General features: G+C 44.6%; 1 protein-coding gene across 1 annotated transcript in view; it reads right to left on the bottom strand.

The window, feature by feature from the left end:
* Positions 1–2,374: 2,374 nt before the first annotated feature.
* b4galnt1a (beta-1,4-N-acetyl-galactosaminyl transferase 1a) overlaps positions 2,375–17,465 on the bottom strand; it is a 30,752-nt gene continuing 15,661 nt past the window's right edge. The window contains exons 6-10 of the mRNA XM_063208650.1: positions 10,963–11,055; positions 10,446–10,633; positions 7,472–7,612; positions 5,028–5,265; positions 2,375–2,691 (exon numbers count right to left, since the gene is read on the bottom strand). Of these exons, the coding sequence (XP_063064720.1) occupies positions 2,477–2,691; positions 5,028–5,265; positions 7,472–7,612; positions 10,446–10,633; positions 10,963–11,055 (875 nt within the window). The 3' untranslated portion in view covers positions 2,375–2,476. The remainder of the gene's footprint in view (positions 2,692–5,027; positions 5,266–7,471; positions 7,613–10,445; positions 10,634–10,962; positions 11,056–17,465) is intronic.

The following is a 17,465-nucleotide window of genomic DNA, read 5'->3' as shown; positions in this document are numbered from 1 at the left end:
ACATGGTTACAGGTTAGTGTCTGTGCCTACGTACCTACATATTGGACTCAAGGACACAAGTCATGCCTGCTGGATGCACACAGTTTCCTCTTCATGCGCAAGTCCAATTCTACAGATGTCTACTTTGGATTCAGTAAAAAACAAAATCAATTCTATACGACATACTCTTGACAACTCTGTCACATTTGAGCCAAGGTTATTTTTTTGCCACACTAGACAATTGTTACCTCCAGTTCAAACATGTTTATGACGTACAGGGAAAAAAAACACATACTCAGGAAAAAAAACCATAACTCCACATTATGTCATATAATGTCAAGTCAGTTGAATCGACAGCCAAAAAAAATAAAAATAAAACATAACCCATAACACAAGTTGGTGTGACTGAAAAGTGCATTGATGCTACCATCATTCAACCCCCCAAAAAAGAATAACAAAGAAGAACATAAATAAATATGTTATTTCATATTTATATTTATCTTTTTTTTTAGTTTCCCCGGCGGTCACACTTTGGTCACTTGGTCATCTTGTTAGGAGGCAGTGCAGCAATAAATTGTGCCCCTGCAGTAAGACGTACTGTCCTGCAGGGGGCACACATCAGGCTCTCGGACCACATTCACAGGCAGCAACATCATGGTCGTCATCATCATGCAACATCAAATCCGTCAGTCACTTCTCCCTCACGTTGCTTTCCTAAAATCGGTCAAGTCAGTCAGTCAGCCAGTCAACCAGTCAATGAGTTCAATCAATCAAAGATCGCTACGAGCAAGAAACGAAAGAAGAACAAAAAAGAAAAGAGGGCTGGTGGGTCAGGGGTATGAAAAAGTGGGGGAGTGGAGGGACTGTGACAGAAGGAGAGAGAAAAAGAGAAAAAAAAACGAGGCGTTGAGGAGAGGGGTTTAAGAACAAAATCATCAGAGTGCCTGATTTCTTCCGGGTTTAGGCTCCTCCATCAGCAATACACATCAGTCAAGTACCTACAAAGCAAAGTAAAGCTTTTTGGGGGGTGATCAGGTCCAGTCAATCCCCAGAAGCTTCAGTCATGTGACAGACATGTCATGGTTCAAGATGGAGGAGGAGAGAAGTGCCGCAGCCGCACACTGCCGAGTTGCATAAACAAGTCTTTACTGTGACAACTTTTCGGCCTGTCGGCCTTCCTCAGGTCACGTGACAGGACAGGCCGAAACGTTGTCACATTAAAAACTTGTTTATGCAACTCGGCAGTGTGCGGCACTTCTCTCCTCATGCAAGTGTTTTACTGGCTGCCAGCACCTCCTTTTCTGGTGCGCGTTTTGCACCTCCACTCCTCATGGTTCGGGATGGAGACATTGGGTCACTGGGTGGTGGCATGGCGCGGTGGCAGAGGGATGATGCTCATGAAGGGGATTGGACTCGGGAGGAGTACTGGGCAACCCCCCTCCTTCCCTCCTCTCCTCTGGGTACCAAGGGATCCTGCTACTGCCACTGTAGTTGGGCCCCAGATAAGAGTTGGGAGTGGTGTGGTGTGGTGTGGTGTGTTGTGGCTTGGCGTTCCCCTGGAGTACTCCAGCTCCAGCTGTTGAAGCCACACACCACCATGTACTATACTGTAGTACAGTATATTCCCTTTTTTACAGAGAAAGAAGGCTCATGTTACGGAGATAGGGGTATGTCATGAACTTGTCCTCATCTCCGGTCCTGCCTCCTGTCCAACTGTTCCTCTGCATCTCTTCACTGAGATCTCCATTAAGGTCAGGGCCATCAGTGAGTTCACCATTACAACACAGATGTGGATTGTCAGGAGACTCGACTCCTCAGAACACACAAAAATGGATCTTTATTGTGTGTTTTTTTCCCTTTTTTGAATGTCCTCCATTGCTTGGCACCACAGCTTTATTCCAAACATGATGTAACTACTCCGCCCCCACATCCAGCCCCACATCCACCCCAAGACATACGGCGATGGACGTCTTTGGCAACACAGGCACGGGGTAAAGGGGGGGTGGGGGTGGAGGAGGGGGTGAGCCATGTTTCATGGTCGATACAAGTTGGGGTGTGAAGGGTCTGGGTGGCTGTGTGTGGACATACGTATAGTGCATATGAGTGAGAGTAGTCTGTGTGTGTGTGCGCGCGTGTGTGCGTGTGTGTGTGTGTGTGTGTGTGTGTGTGTGTGTGTGTGTGTGTGTGTGTGTGCGTGCGTGCGTGTGTGTGTGTCTGTGTGTGCGTGTGTGTGTGTGCATGTGTGTGTGTGTGTGTATGTGTGTGTGTGTGTGTGTGTGTGTTTGTATGTGTGTGTGTGTGTTTCTGAGTGAGTGTGCACATACGCATACACAGTATGTGTGTGCATATACTGTACATATGCTGTATATACTGTATGTGTACCAGGGGCGTGTCGGGGCAAAGTGGAGGAGGGAGGGGTAACAGAACTGGGGCAGGGAGGGGGGGGGGCACTACAGCGCCGTGAGTGTGTGTGTGTGTGTGTGTGTGTGTGTGGAGGTCAGTTGTGAGTGAGACACTGGAAGCGGTTCTTGAAGTAGAGCAGGCTGCTGCGGGTCTGGGCCGTGTCCGAGGACGAGAGCGGATAGCGGAACTTGTAGTAGGCCTTGTCACTCTCCGATTGGCCCCAGGGGAGCTTTATCTTGGAGGCGTGGTTGACGATAACGTCGTCGCAGGAGGCCACATGCAGAACGCCAAGGCCGTCGATGAAGAACTCTGTGGAGAGCAGAGACGATTGGTTGTTAGAGCATAATGACAGAACATCTTTAAACTTCTTTTTTTGCACATCCAGGGCCGGATTAAGATGACCCGGGGCCCCTAAAAATGAACGTGAAAAATGTACGTAGACAGTAAATTACGAGCTAGAAATTCAGTTTAACTGTAGCGAAGGGGAGTAGAGTTGCCCAGCCGGGACTCGAACCCGGACCTTCTGGGGTAGTAAACTGGGGCTCTGACCGCTACACCAAAGAGCCAGGCACGTTGGTGTGACACTCAGAACACATCCACAATCCTAGTGATGGTCACTCCATCACACTGCCTTCCCCTTCACACACCCTGGTGTCCCTCACGCAAATGCCCATCATGCTTCTCCCATCCAGTGTGCCCCATCATCAATGCTTCACCCATCACTGGGGTCACCAATCCTGGGGGTCCCTCACATGGAATTACGGCTTACACACAATGGGTATGCTTCCGATGGCCTCACGGTAGCCATCCCACTTCTGACACCATTTGTAGTGAAGGGGAGTAGAGTTGCCCAGCTGGGACTCGAACCCAGACCTTCTGGAGTAGTAAACCGGGGCTCTGACCGTTACACCAAAGAGCCAGGCTCGTTGGCGTGACAGTCAGAACACACCCACAACCCTAGTGATGGTCACTCCATCACAATTACATGTCTGCAAACTGTTCTCAACAGTTACATTTTCCAATATTGCATCTTGTCCCAATTCTGCAATTCTGCCATCCCCTCTCCATAAAAATGGTCAAATATCATCACCTTCTTATGTTTCAATTGCACTTTTAACAACTACTTTTTCAATCTTTTCTCAGGGGAGAAACTCCCGAACCCCAAATACTCTGAATCCATCTCTGACCATCCCCCTGCTTTGATTTTACGACTCGACCACTGATTACAGTGTTTCACTGGTGGAACAGAGTGTATTATAGGGCTATATTAAGTTATTGATATGAATCACCAGTCTTAGCAGATAAATAATTTTATTTAAATTTATATTTTGATATGTCATTAAAATAATTTTCAACAACAATACTGATACTGCTTTTTGCTTTGTAGGGCAGCATAGGACTACACTACTACAATATTACACAGCCTTTAGTAATACATTATGACTTGGCCATTGCCATTCTGGTAACAGTGAATTTATTAAGGAGGTTATGTCTGAACACATTAATTACAACAGGCTTTTCCATATCCATACCAGGAGTGTAGTGTGTGTGTGGAGTGGAAATAATAAATAACCTCTCTCTAGCATCCTCATGCTTGGCTGAAACACCCTTGAACAAGTCATCTAACCCCACGTTGCTTCAGGGGAATTGTCCCTGCACCTAAAATAGCTGTGACTTGCTCTGAATAAAAAACATCAGCTAAACGTAATAATAAATGCTGATTTTATTCAGTATTCATTCTGTGACCTTTTTCCTGATGAAACCAGAAAAATCTCACAGCTAACACACTAGTTTCTCTACAAATACCATGCCTTGGTCTTAGTTCTCTACAATCAGAGAACAACGTCATAACCACAGTCAGAAGTGGCCAAAGTAAAAGTACAAGTAAAAGAAAAAAAAGCTTCCATAGTTTCCTTCCAACACAAGTAACTTCACCGAGTAACTAGTCTCCATTTACTATAGAGTGTAGTTTTTGGTAAAAAGCAATTTGTACAAAGAAAAGTGCCCCCTGCTTAAAGTCAAGCACGGTGGTGGGACTGAAATGGTTTGGAGCTGTATGGATGCAATCAACAGTAGGAAGCTGAATTTCACCAAAAGAAATATGCTTGTCAACATGTACTGTGACTACTGAAGCAGATCATGATATTCTCTATAGGATTTCATTCAAATCTCCCACACATCTAGTTTAGCCAGGTGCAGACTCAAAATGTAAAAATTCAATGTAAGGCAAGGATGGCCCCTTCTCAGAGACTATATGGGAGTTTGACATAGGGGTGTACTCACTTTTGCACCAGCATAATTTCACAAAAATGGACAAATATGTAATTTAAGTTATACTATTGACATTACTTTTCTGTCATAAGCTCAATTATGTTGTATTACACTTACTCTATGATCGTTTTGGAAATAACTTTTGTTCTCATTGGAATATTGTTCAAAATGTAACTTACTTTTCAACAGGGGTGTACTTATTATGTGCACTGTACATGTATACACATTTGCACACACACACACACACACACACACACACACACACACACACACACACACACACACACACACACACACACACACACACACACACACACACACACACACACACACACACTTAACCATCCACCCACCAAAGTATGATGATGACTCACCCAGGTGCGCTACCCGTGCCAGGCGTGGGTCGAAGCCCACCTGCTGCACCTTGTCCGTGCGCGCCAGGAAGAAGTTCACCACCCCGTCCACCACCACGCAGTTGGGGAAGCCCTTGATGGCGTGGTGGTAGCCCCGGCGGATGTGCAGGCAGTCCCCCTCCTCTCCGCCCTGCTCCAGGGAGAACGTCTGGCGGTAGGAGGCCTTGTAGCCCGTCACCTCCCGCACCGCTCCTCCAACCTGGTGCAGAGGAAGGGGAGGGGGGTGGAGGGAGCGATACAGGGTGGTGTGGGAGAGGGTTAGTGAGGTAGAGAGATAGAGAGAGAGAGAGAGAGAGAGAGAGAGAGAGGGAGAGAGAGAGAGAGAGAGAGAGAGAGAGAGAGAGAGAGAGAGAGAGAGAGAGAGAGAAAGAATGGGTGTGGGAGACAGGGATAAGAAGATAGATGGGAGGGAAGTAGGGAGGGAGAGAGGGAGAGAAATGGAGTGAGATGGGGCCACAGAGAAATAGAGAAAGAAGGAGGAACAGAGAGGGAAGTGGAAGAGAGTAGAGAGGGAGAGACAGACCCAGAGAGGGAGAGAGAGAGAGAGGGGGGGGGGGGAGAAGATGGAGATAGAGGAAAAAGGAGTGGAAGAGAAAGTAAGCAGGGGGGATAGAAAGAGGAAGAGAGAAAGAGAGAATATAAAGACATGAAGAGAAAGCAGATGTGTGTTGAGTGAAAAACATGATCTATTTATACTGACACAAACGCTCTGCACATCTGCACTCTGTCAGGGAATGTGTGTGTGTGTGTGTGTGTGTGTGTGTGTGTGTGTGTGTGTGTGTGTGTGTGTGTGTGTGTGTGTGTGTGTGTGTGTGTGTGTGTGTGTGTGTGTGTGTGTGTGCGCCTGTGTGTGCATGCGTGTGTATGTGAGTGTGTGTGTGCGTGCGTGCGTTTGTGTGTGTGTGCTTGCATGCGTGCGTGCGTGCATGCATGCTTGTGTGTGTGTGTGTGTGTGTGTGTGTGTGTGCGCGCGTGTGTGCGCGATATCTGGGAAGTCCCATTAGAGAGCACTTTGAGCAGACAAGTCTCTAATTCAGCACAAAAGGACATTCACTAACATTCAGCAACACTCCCACTTGAGAGAGGCTTGGAATGTGCTCTGGCCAGAGAGGGAATGGACTGACTGACTGACTTACTGTCTGTCACTGATTTCCTTTCTGCACTGAGACTTGTGGAGAGTGAATGAGGACATCACAGAGCTGTTCAATGGCAGTAGTACAACACAAGTGCACACACACACAGGACACGCACGCGCACACACACACACACCACACACACACGTACTGTACATGCTCACACACACACGATACGCACACACACACACACGACATGCACGCGCGCGCACACACACACACACACACACACACACACACACACACACACACACACACACACACACACACACACACACACACCCACGTAGATGCACACACACACACACACACACAAAAACATATGCGCATACACATGTACGCACCACACACACACACACACACACACACACACACACACACACACACACACACACACACACACACACACACACACACACACACACACACACACACACACACACACACACACACACACACACACATAAACCACAGATGAATAGCTCATGCTTTTCTCATGTGGTGTTGTCTGTCCATATGCACAAATCAAATTACTCCTCATGGACAAGGGAAAAAAAGAAGAAAAAAAATCCATCCATTAGATTTGCTCAGCACTCTGCCTTGCAATCCTGAAACATGTGGAGATGTGAATTCCAAGAGGATACATTACATTACATTACATTAAGCATATGTTTTATCTTCAGTGCTGTTTCTCTCTCTCTTTTTTAAAGATATTTTTGGACTTTTTATGCCTTTATTGTGACAGGACAGTAACAGAGGGACAGGAAATGAGTGGGGATAGAGAGAATGACGGGGAAGGTTCGGCAAATGAACCGGGCCCGAATCGAACCTGGGTCGCCGGTGTAGTAACCCAGTGCCCTACCATTAGGCCACGGCAGGGCCTAAAGGGCTGTTTCTCAACAGGGGCTCTACAGACCCCCCACGGAGTGTTGGGGAGCCCTAGGGGGGCTTAGTATTAAAAAATGAAATAGACTATTTCCCCCCATTCGCACCTGAACCCCCCCCCCCTCGCCCTTCTCAACGCCCCCTGTACACTATTAGAAACACGAGGCTACAGCAGCTCATGTATCAAATGCTTGGCTGCTTTAACTGTTTATTAACATCATCACACACACACAGACACAGACACAGACACACACACACACACACACACACACACACACACACACACACACACACACACACACACACACACACACACACACACACACACACACACACACACACGCACACACACACACACACACACGTATGTATATATAGACTGCGTACCAGGTCTATGGTGGTGGTCTCCAGCACGTCTACGAGCTTCTCCAGCTTGGTGTTGGCCGTGAAGATGAAGTCATCGTCCACCCACAGCACATACTTGGTGGTCACCTGGGAGACGGCCAGATTACGCCCCGCAAACCAACCCTGCAGATTGGAGAAGGAGGTATTCAGCAGCCAGTTTATAAATCGCTGAACACAGAACAAAGACATGCAGATTGAGGAAGATTATTATTAGCAATTGTTACTCACTGAACAGATAATAAAAACCAAGCCCTGTATATTGAGGAAGATTAGCGGTTATAAACAACAGACTTTGAATGCAAAACCAACACTGCAGATTGGCTTTCTGAGGGTTAGTTGCATTGAACAACAGACGCTGAATGCTAGACAGGCCATGCAGACTGAAGAAAATTAGTAGTCGGGGCGCCACGGCTGCTGTCTCTCTCATACTTTCCTTTCAATGAGGGCTAAAATGCACTATAGTATATAGATTTTTTTGTCTTTTTCGACTTTATTTGATAGGACAGTGTGAGAGGTGGACAGGAAGTGAATTGGGAGAGAGACAGGGAGGTGTCGGCAAAGGTCGGTTGGGAATCGAATCTGGGTCAGCTGCATGGCAGGCAAGTGCCCTACCGGTTGGCCACGGCAGGGCCAATATAGTATTTATTAACTAAGTAGTTCATGGCTTGCACAACAGACTGAACATTAAACCAGCCCAACGAATTGAAGACCACTGAACAACACTCTGACCACCAAACCAGAACACCAAACCCTACACCTGCCATGAACTATTTGTATATGAAGTATTATGAATGCCAACTGCAGAACTACTACAGAAATCTGACATCAAACATAGTCATCTACTTTGTACAGTACAGTGACCACAATGTCTGAAGACCAAGTACTTTGAAGTAGGATTAGTGGTAAAATAGCAATAGATTAGTAGAATAGTATTTGTGGTGTCAAATGTAGAAATCTCACACTGAAGATAATTTTTTGATAGAGCCTGTTAAAGAATATCTGAAAATGGAATGGCACATGACATCATGCAAAACAGGAGCTACTTAATGGAACAGCAGGGTTTCCCCCGGCACTTTATTGCTAAGGCGGCCACCTTGACAAGAAACACCTACCACCTTGACTAGGTCCCCTGAAGAGATAAACATCTTATGTTGCAAATGTAAAAGTTGCTTAGCCAAAAATATATATAAAGTTCAAGAGAGTCCTTGTGCACAAGCCCTCAGCAATGCAGGTGCAGGTGTGAGGCAGGAGAAGGTGAACAATGTACAAAATTCAAAAGACACCGCACACTGCTTACTGCTTACAAGTAAGAAAAAGAACAGTAAGCAGTATACGATGTCTTTTGATTTTTGTCCAAAAATATATACTTTAAACGCCCCACCTTGGCTGACAAAAAATCAGCGAGAACCACTGAACATAGAAGCTATTGTGTCCATCATCAATCCAAACCCATGCATTCAGTGAACTTGAATTACTCATACACGTAAATAGTCTACAACCAATATGCAACTATGTATTGTAATGGCTCAACTGTAGTTATTTCTGTGGTATAGTTTTTTGCCATTTTTTGGTGTGAACTCTCAGTGCATCCCGTATCTATAATCTGTCTAGCGAGCGTCTAGCGCTTTATTTTTCTGTGGACGAAGCATTTTCAAGCTATTTAAATCCCCAAATGAGGATCCCTGACAAAGACATCTCCTTCCCCTTACCACAGGAGAGGTAAAAAATAGCATATTTGGATGGCTTCCAATGAACACTGTGAACTCTTACGCAAGCAGAAAAGCAGATGTCCCTTGGCAGGGCCACTAGCAATCATAGGTAGAGTGTAGTGGGGAAGAAGAGAAGTCACCGTCATGACAGTATTCAAACCAAGGAGCGCTAAGATAGGAGGGTTTACTGACGTCATAACAGCGTAGTATGGCTTGGGGGAGTCACATTTCTTCTACGGCCAGTACTGGAGGCATGATGGTAAACTGCAATTCCATTACCGCCAGGGTTGGAGTGTGGAGCAGTCATTGAACACTGTGAATGTTTGTCAGATGCTCTAAATTATGCCCCGCAATTAATGCTGACTGGCAGCTGCAGTTAATCTGGCCACAAACTGGACACTGGCAACCCGATAGCCTCTTTCGACTGATTTTACGGAGTTTCCGGATTTTGGGGAGTCACAATTTTTATCCATCATGGCATCGCACCCACTGACTGCGCACCGGAGTTACTTTTCCATCCACTCATGTCCTCGGGCCACGCCCCCGTACTACACCGTGGCCAATACATTTTCCATCGAGTGTTAGTTCTTATCCAATCTAAATTCTTTGATTCAAACCCAGGTCTCCGCCAGGGTCCCAAACATGGACTTTGACTTTGACCACAACACCAAAGAGCCATCATCAGAGCACACCTACAACCCCAGTGATGGTTTCATCATCAATTGGTGAATGACTTTGTGGTCCTCATTTTCATTGACAAAGTCACCATGTTTTGCTAACTAAATAAGTAATTAATAATTTCAAGTAATGGACCATTTGAACATTTTAAGACACGCCCTCTATCCTGATTGACATAGTCAGACAGGTGATGACCAACTTGTAATGTGTTAAAGAAAGAAAGTATAAAAATGAAAGAATGTCTGTAATGTCTTACACTAAAGTGTTTTAACCCATTTTAGTTTGATGCTGCGTATACATTGTTTGACCTTAAAATGAACACATTCTAATACAAAATGAGGGTCCTAGCTTTTAAATGCAACTTATGTCATGCTTTTACATGCTTCGGCTGAGATATTTGGGCTTCAATAGGCAGAGGGTACCTTTTGCCAAAAGGGCTCAGGCATTCAGCAGGCATTTTTTGGCTAAAATGAAGATGAAGAAGCACACAACAAAGTGTCTCGTCTCACTGGAGAAACTATGCACCAAGAGAGTAGACTATGACGTGTAAACAAGTAAGCACTACTGACCTTCCCAAAGGGCATGATGTAATGCTCTATGTAAGGACCAGTCAGGGGCTTGGGATGCTCGTTGTCATCGGCAACCACAATGGTGATCGTAGGGTAGAACTGCCGTATGCTGTCAATCAAATCCTGCAGCTTGTCATAGCGGAGAAACGTCTTGGTCGCTATGGTGACAAGAGCACTCACGTTGTATTCTGAAGACAAGGGGGAAATGGAACAGATTCAGTGGCCACGTTTATATGGTATGTTTCATTCCGAATTAATTATTCAGAATGAAATCATTCCGTCAAGTTAACATTGCACTTTCATTTAATTCAGAATTGTGAAGTGTTTACAATTTACATGACGCTATCAAAGCGGAATTAAGGTTTATTCAGAATGAAATTGAGCTAATTCTGCATTAAATGTCTCATGTAAACGAGGCCAATGGCATTCGTGGGAACATTTCCATGGGACATAATATCATATAATATAAAATATAATGTTTTAATCAGGACTCCTCTCCAACAAGGACTTGTCTCACCTCCTTTGGGTCCTGGGTTGTACAGCTTCGGGGTGAGACCGTGGCGAACTTTAATGGTGAACACAGCCTGGTGTCCATCAGTCACAAACTGCACTGGGATACAAATAAAACAGTGAAATGTTTGAGTTGGGATACAGCAAAAAGACTATGATAGTAGTTGAGCAACAGTTGATACAACAGTTCTGTAATAAAGATGTCCCTATTGAGACCAACAAAACACTGAGAATATTTCAGGCATTTCCTGTTAGGAGAAAATCATAGTTCCAAAATTCTTTCATCACCAAAATAAACACCTCTTTCTCTCTCTCTCTCTCTCTCTCACACACACACACACACACACACACACACACACACACACACACACACACACACACACACACACACACACACACACACACACACACACACACACACACACACACACAAGGGGTCACTGTTTCCTGAGAGCTCTATGCGTGATGCACGTCTTGAAAATCCCATCACAGGTCACGATGATGAAATCTCCATATCTCCATAACGTGACCATGAAACAACAGACTGCTTTACAAGACAGCAGATGTGAAACAGATGTTGACGAAAAGCTTCATGTTTCAGACTGTTTACATGGATAGAAAAATATCTGTAATGCAAAGTCAGAGAGTCTGGAGCTCGCACTCAAAAAAGACTTGAAAAGAGATGCCCAAATAAAGTGGGTTTTTAATGATCTCACAATATGCCGTGCAGTATTTACAAAGGTGCAAACGTTTCGGGTGATCCCATCCTCAGTGCAAAAAAACCAGAACAAACATTCACAGAGGTTTAAAAAGGAAGTGACATCAGAAGTCAGGAGGCAATCAGTTACGAATAGCCAATCAGGACACGTATTCAATGATGGGCGATTCAGTTGCTGTATGGAGAGATGACAGTGATTAACAATAGTTTAAAAAACAGTAGATCATGTGCTCAATCATAATCACAGCAAAACAGATTTGACTTTTGTATCATGCTGTGTCTATATTTTAAAAAATCATGATTCAGCAAGGCAAAAACAACGTTTGCACCTTTGTAAATACTGCACGGCATATTGTGAGATCATTAAAAACCCACTTTATTTGGGCATCTCTTTTCAAGTCTTTTTTGAGTGCGAGCTCCAGACTCTCTGACTTTGCATTACTCAATATTTCAAGCCAACGCACCACCACATAACTAAAGCCACATTGAAAGGCGCAGGGCCTCTTTTTGAATTTTAGAAAAATATCTGCACACTTAAATCCTCTTTGTGCTCTTTTTAAAATAGGATTTACACTGTAAGTGTGCAGACATTTTTCTTACTATTTTGCACAGTTTTTGTTTATGTTTGCCACCTTTAAATCGAGAGTGCAATGTGATCCGGTTGAATTCAGACTGTTTACATGCAAATCAAGTCCAGTGCATTCCTGCCGTTGAGACTGGACAGCAGAGGGACAGAGAGTTAGCTGTTAGCTCTGAAACCAGTATCTTGGGGTGCGTTCCAATATGTGAACTCCCTTCCTCCACTTGTGCTTTTGCGAGATATTGAAATACAATGATGTTGTTGGTGATGTCATCACAACGTATTACTTCCTCGTACAAGGCCACAAGCACAAGTGGAGGACGCAAGTCTGCATATTGGAATGCAAACTGTACCAAAGTGGCTGTACATGTATTGTTTACAATACATAATGGGCCTTATTGTAGCCAAATAAAAAAGTAAAAAAAATTGCAAGGGTTCCACGTGGTGTGTGAATATGGAATGTAGACCGTCTTGTCATATTTGTGTGCGCCCATCACAAATTTCCATAATGAACACTCAAACTTAAAGTAGGATTTAAACAAATGTGTATAAAAATAAGTGTTGTTGTGTTGTTTCATCTCCAATGTCAGCTACAGTACATCTCAAAAAGATTCAAACTTTTCTGTCTCCAAAGACATTGCACAATAGGAGGTTTTGCAATAATCCTCAATTTTCTACGACTGTGGACATCCACTCCCTTTGACTCAGAACCATACTCCTCCTATACTTATTACACATCCCAATGGATATCAGTTGTGTAAGACATGGAATTCCACCACCACCACAATATGGCCATTCAGACTGAAACACTCAAACGACAGCACTGTGAGGGGACACAGGAAGTGAGTAAGAGAAGCTATGTCTCAATCCACGCACTTGTGTCAGTGCACTGAGGTTTTCAATGCATAGTGTCATGGAAAACTTGATGGAAGTGACGGCTGAGCATGGCATTAGCTCGCCAAAATATCGGTTGGCTACTGTTTACAATGCACAGCGTCTTGTGCTTGTATTTACATTTCCTGGACCTTCACCCTAAAGGTCAACAATCACACATACAATACCTGGATTGAAATGAAAAGGTTGGTGTATCTGCAACATTACTTACAAAATTAGGAGACTGTTGACCAAACTCTTCAACTGAACTTAACGCCACATTTCCTCCGTTTCATTGTCAACATGGCGGCCATTTAGTGCATGCAGTGTCTATCACTTAAGCACTTCGTTTTCCGCCATTGTTACCGCAGAGATACACCAGCGGCGACGCGACTCAAGCGACAGAGTGTAGCAGCAAGCGATACGAGAGATTGAGGAGACTAGAGTATGTCCGTACAGGCAGAAGGCAAAGCATTCAAGCATCCCCATTGGCTGTGGTCACTGACCTCTATACAGTCATTGGCTGTCGCGGCTTGTCGCCGAACCGCGTCATAGAAAGTTGAAAAGATTTCAACTTCAAATTGTCGCGCTGGTCGCGCAAATCGCTCTAGTCTCCAGAATCGCTTTTGTCTCTCGACTCAATACAAAGTCAATTACTTCCGTCGCGCGACTCGCTCAGATCGCCGCTGGTGTATTTCTGCGGTTAGGGGATCATCCTGGCGCTTTCAGTGCACTGAAATTGTCAGCGTGAGCGCCCTAGGCACTGAAACACAGTGCCCGAAGTGCATAAGTGCGTGGATTGAGACATGGGGGGAGAGATCGGGACGGATCGGGGAATGGACACAAAACAAATCTGGGTACCCAGTGTAACAGTACGGAGCCGAGCATTTGGTCCTAACAAAAAATATAATATACAGTATAATAAAAAGCATTCAGAGGAAGAAATTCACAGCTTCATGTTTCTGATCATCATCTTGAGGCTGTATGTTTCATGGCAACAGGCTGTCCCAACAGAAATCAATTCACCCACAATGCAACAGGGGTCAAATTAGACAGATTAAACATCTGCTAGGCCATTTAGGGTATGTTTATACGGTGATGATGAAAAGAGAAGACGCAAAAGTGGCGTCTCATCTTACATTTTTCCATTCGTGTTTAGACGAGCATTCTCAGGGGAAAATCTTTGTTTATATGAAGACGCAAGAGTATGTGATATTCGATTGGATGCATTCCAGAATGCTGTGTTGTGGGGTGATAGAAGCAAGCCCAGACACTCTAATTAGACAGTTTAGCCGTTTACACGGAGATGCAACCTGGGTCGTCTTCAAAAATCTACACTCTGGAAGGAGTCTTCAGATTTTTGCGTCCTCAAGCTCCGATGGCGGGATCGCCGTGTAAACAAAAGGCACTTTTGATAAAAAATATTGTGTCATCAATCGTTATCATATAAACGGCTCCTTAAAATGATCTTCTCACCCAGGGATTTATGGAGCTTTTGGCAGGAAATAATGCAGAAATCACATGACAAGTAGGGAGATGCAGGGAGATGCAAACACTTGTAGGCTTACAGACACTTGGCCTATACTATTGATGATTCTTATCATCATCATTTGCGTCATCAGGGAAGCTGACATAGGGGGACAAAGGGGTCAGTTGTCCCAGGCCCATGGGGAGTAGGGGCCCAGTTTTGGGTTTTCATTACATGGTACAGTATGTATTGGATGGGGGGCCCATTCATATGATCTTGCCCAGGGGCCGGGTAAAAGCTGTCAGCGGCCCTGGCGTCATATCCGTAAAGTCTATGCAATAGATCACAGCTCATGTTCTTTCAGTCAGCTCCACTAGATTACATCCATTTAATACCAACATTAGTCACCTATGGTCTCAAGCTCCACATTTGCTTATAATTGAACTCTTTTGGCAAGATGCAGTTTGCTCTCTGAGGATGACTCAGAGTGGAGTAGAGACTACCTCAGCTGAGCAGCAACATAAGCAGAGCTGCACAGATCATAATCTAGAAGACTGCATCTTACTTCATATTTTACCTATTCATGTCTATTTTTGCCTGTAATACTGAGCTATCATACAATTACATAGAATATCATTGCATGGCAATAATGGATATTACACACTATGTCTTAAATGTTTTAACCATCACATTACATTGAGCAGATGATTTTATACAAAGCAATCAGAGTGACAAACAAGGACATCATAGGTAGCATACAATATGCGCATGTGTGAGTGTGTATTGTCTGTGTGTATGCTATGGATGAATGTGTCAGAGAAAGAGTTGTAAATTCATGTATGAGTAGGTTAGTTGTGTGTGTGTGTGTGTGTGTGTGTGTGTGTGTGTGTGTGAGTGTGTGTGTGTGTGTGTGTGTGTGTGAGTGTGTGTGTGTGTGTGTGTGTGTGTGTGTGAGTGAGTGAGTGAGTGAGTGAGTGAGTGAGTGAGTGAGTGAGTGAGTGAGTGAGAGTGAGAGAGAGAGAGAGAGAGAGAGAGAGAGAGAGAGAGAGAGAGAGAGAGAGAGAGAGAGAGAGAGAGATTATCGTCAATGTCTTATTTAAATGTTTTTAGTTAGCCCATTTTAGCCTAAGCCCTTTTTTGGGAAAAGTTGCCCTCTGCCTATTAAAGTCTACACGTAAATATCTCAGCCTCGGAAGCACATAAAAACATGAAATAAGTTGCATTTAAAAGCTAAGACACTCATTTTGCATTAGAATGTGTTAATTCAGCTCTGACATACCCACGTTTTAAATAAAATATCAAAGAAATATCAAGAAATATCAAATATCAAGAACCTGAATGCAGCATATGTCACTCCAGGACAACATAGGTTAAACTGCACATTGGAGACTGGTCAAACGCAATTTCACACTTCTGTGCTAACCCTGTTACATAGATTTTTGACAATAAAGTACCCTTGACTTGACTTGACTTGATATGTGGAGAAATAGGAACAATACAGGCCAAGCAGGGGTTAGTAAAGGGTTTCCTTGGCGTCAGAAGAATACTAAACATCTGGTGCAAAGACAAAGAGAGCAATGTGAACCTGTGCAAAAGAAGAAACCAAGATCCCATGGAGTTGGATTGGTCACACCCTCAGAAAACCTCCCACAGACATTCCCCGTCAAGCCCTGAAATGGAACCCCCAAGTGAAAAGGAAATGAGGTGGTCCCCGAAACAGCTGGAGAAGAAGAGTAGGGCTGTAAATCAGAGCCTACATGGCGATTCAATTCGATATCGATTTCTTAGGACAACGATTCAAAAAATTTCAATACCTAAGAATGCTATAGTTCATATTTTTTTTACACCTTACAGGCTTGGCTTATGTGTGAGATATTAAAGAAATTAACAAAAGCTGAAATATCTACATGCATTTCATTTGAGGAACACCGTTATTACAGTCAGTGTTCTTATTAATGCATGAGCAAAATAAAATACCTCACAGGCTAAGTGCAGTAATAACAAAAATCCATTAATTGATTAATAACGGTTAATCGATTCTCTTGTGGACAAAATCGATTAATTGAGTCGCCGGCTGTAGGATCAATGCTTCAATACAAATCGATTATTATTTACACCCCTATCAAAGAGTGGGCTGAACTGGGGAGAGCTTGAACAGAGAGCCAACAACAGAGTGAAGTAGAGGTTGCTCGTCAATGGCCAGGGGCTGAGCTACAGGGTGGGGCAAGCAGGGCATTTGCCCAAGGGGCCCAGGACCCTGTATTGGATGTGGGGACCCTGTTGAGACCCTTGGCAGGCTGTATGGGGGGCCCTATCAGTGTCTTGCCCTGAGGCCCTGTATGTAATTGTTCCGCCACTGTCAACGGCCTATGCACCCAAGTGGAGCAAATGGCTCCAGTCAAGTGAGTCATGCAGATGAGCAGGGACAGGGCTGGAACGGCGGAGAAATAGGGCCCGGGCACCTTTGGCTTAAAGGGCTCCCTCATAATTAGCGGCGCAGAACTGACTCACCGGTGGGCCCCGCACCCTCGTGGGCCCCTGTTTTCAGAAATGTAAAAAAACCGAGGGTGCAGGGCCCACCTATGCCAGATAGCCAGTCCAGCCCAGAGCAGGGAGGAAAGCAGTACAGCTGTTTCTCTAGCTGTATACAGCTGTACATCCATTTCCTGTATATTGTAATATGAAATGTGGCCTGACAAGGCAACTCAAGTGATGTGGTGTTGGAGAACGATGTGTTACAATGACCTTGATAAACAGGGCTGTGCTGGGGGAGAAATAGGGCCCGGGCACTTTTGGCTTAAAGGGCCCCCCTCATAATTAGCGACACAGTGCAGTGCCTACCACTTGAGCCACGGCAGGACCCAGGCAAGG

The sequence above is a fragment of the Engraulis encrasicolus genome, chromosome 10 (assembly GCF_034702125.1).
Source record: "Engraulis encrasicolus isolate BLACKSEA-1 chromosome 10, IST_EnEncr_1.0, whole genome shotgun sequence".
NCBI lineage: Eukaryota > Metazoa > Chordata > Actinopteri > Clupeiformes > Engraulidae > Engraulis > Engraulis encrasicolus.
The sequence above is the reverse complement of the archived record's forward strand: the minus strand, read 5'-3'. Positions and strand labels throughout refer to the sequence as shown.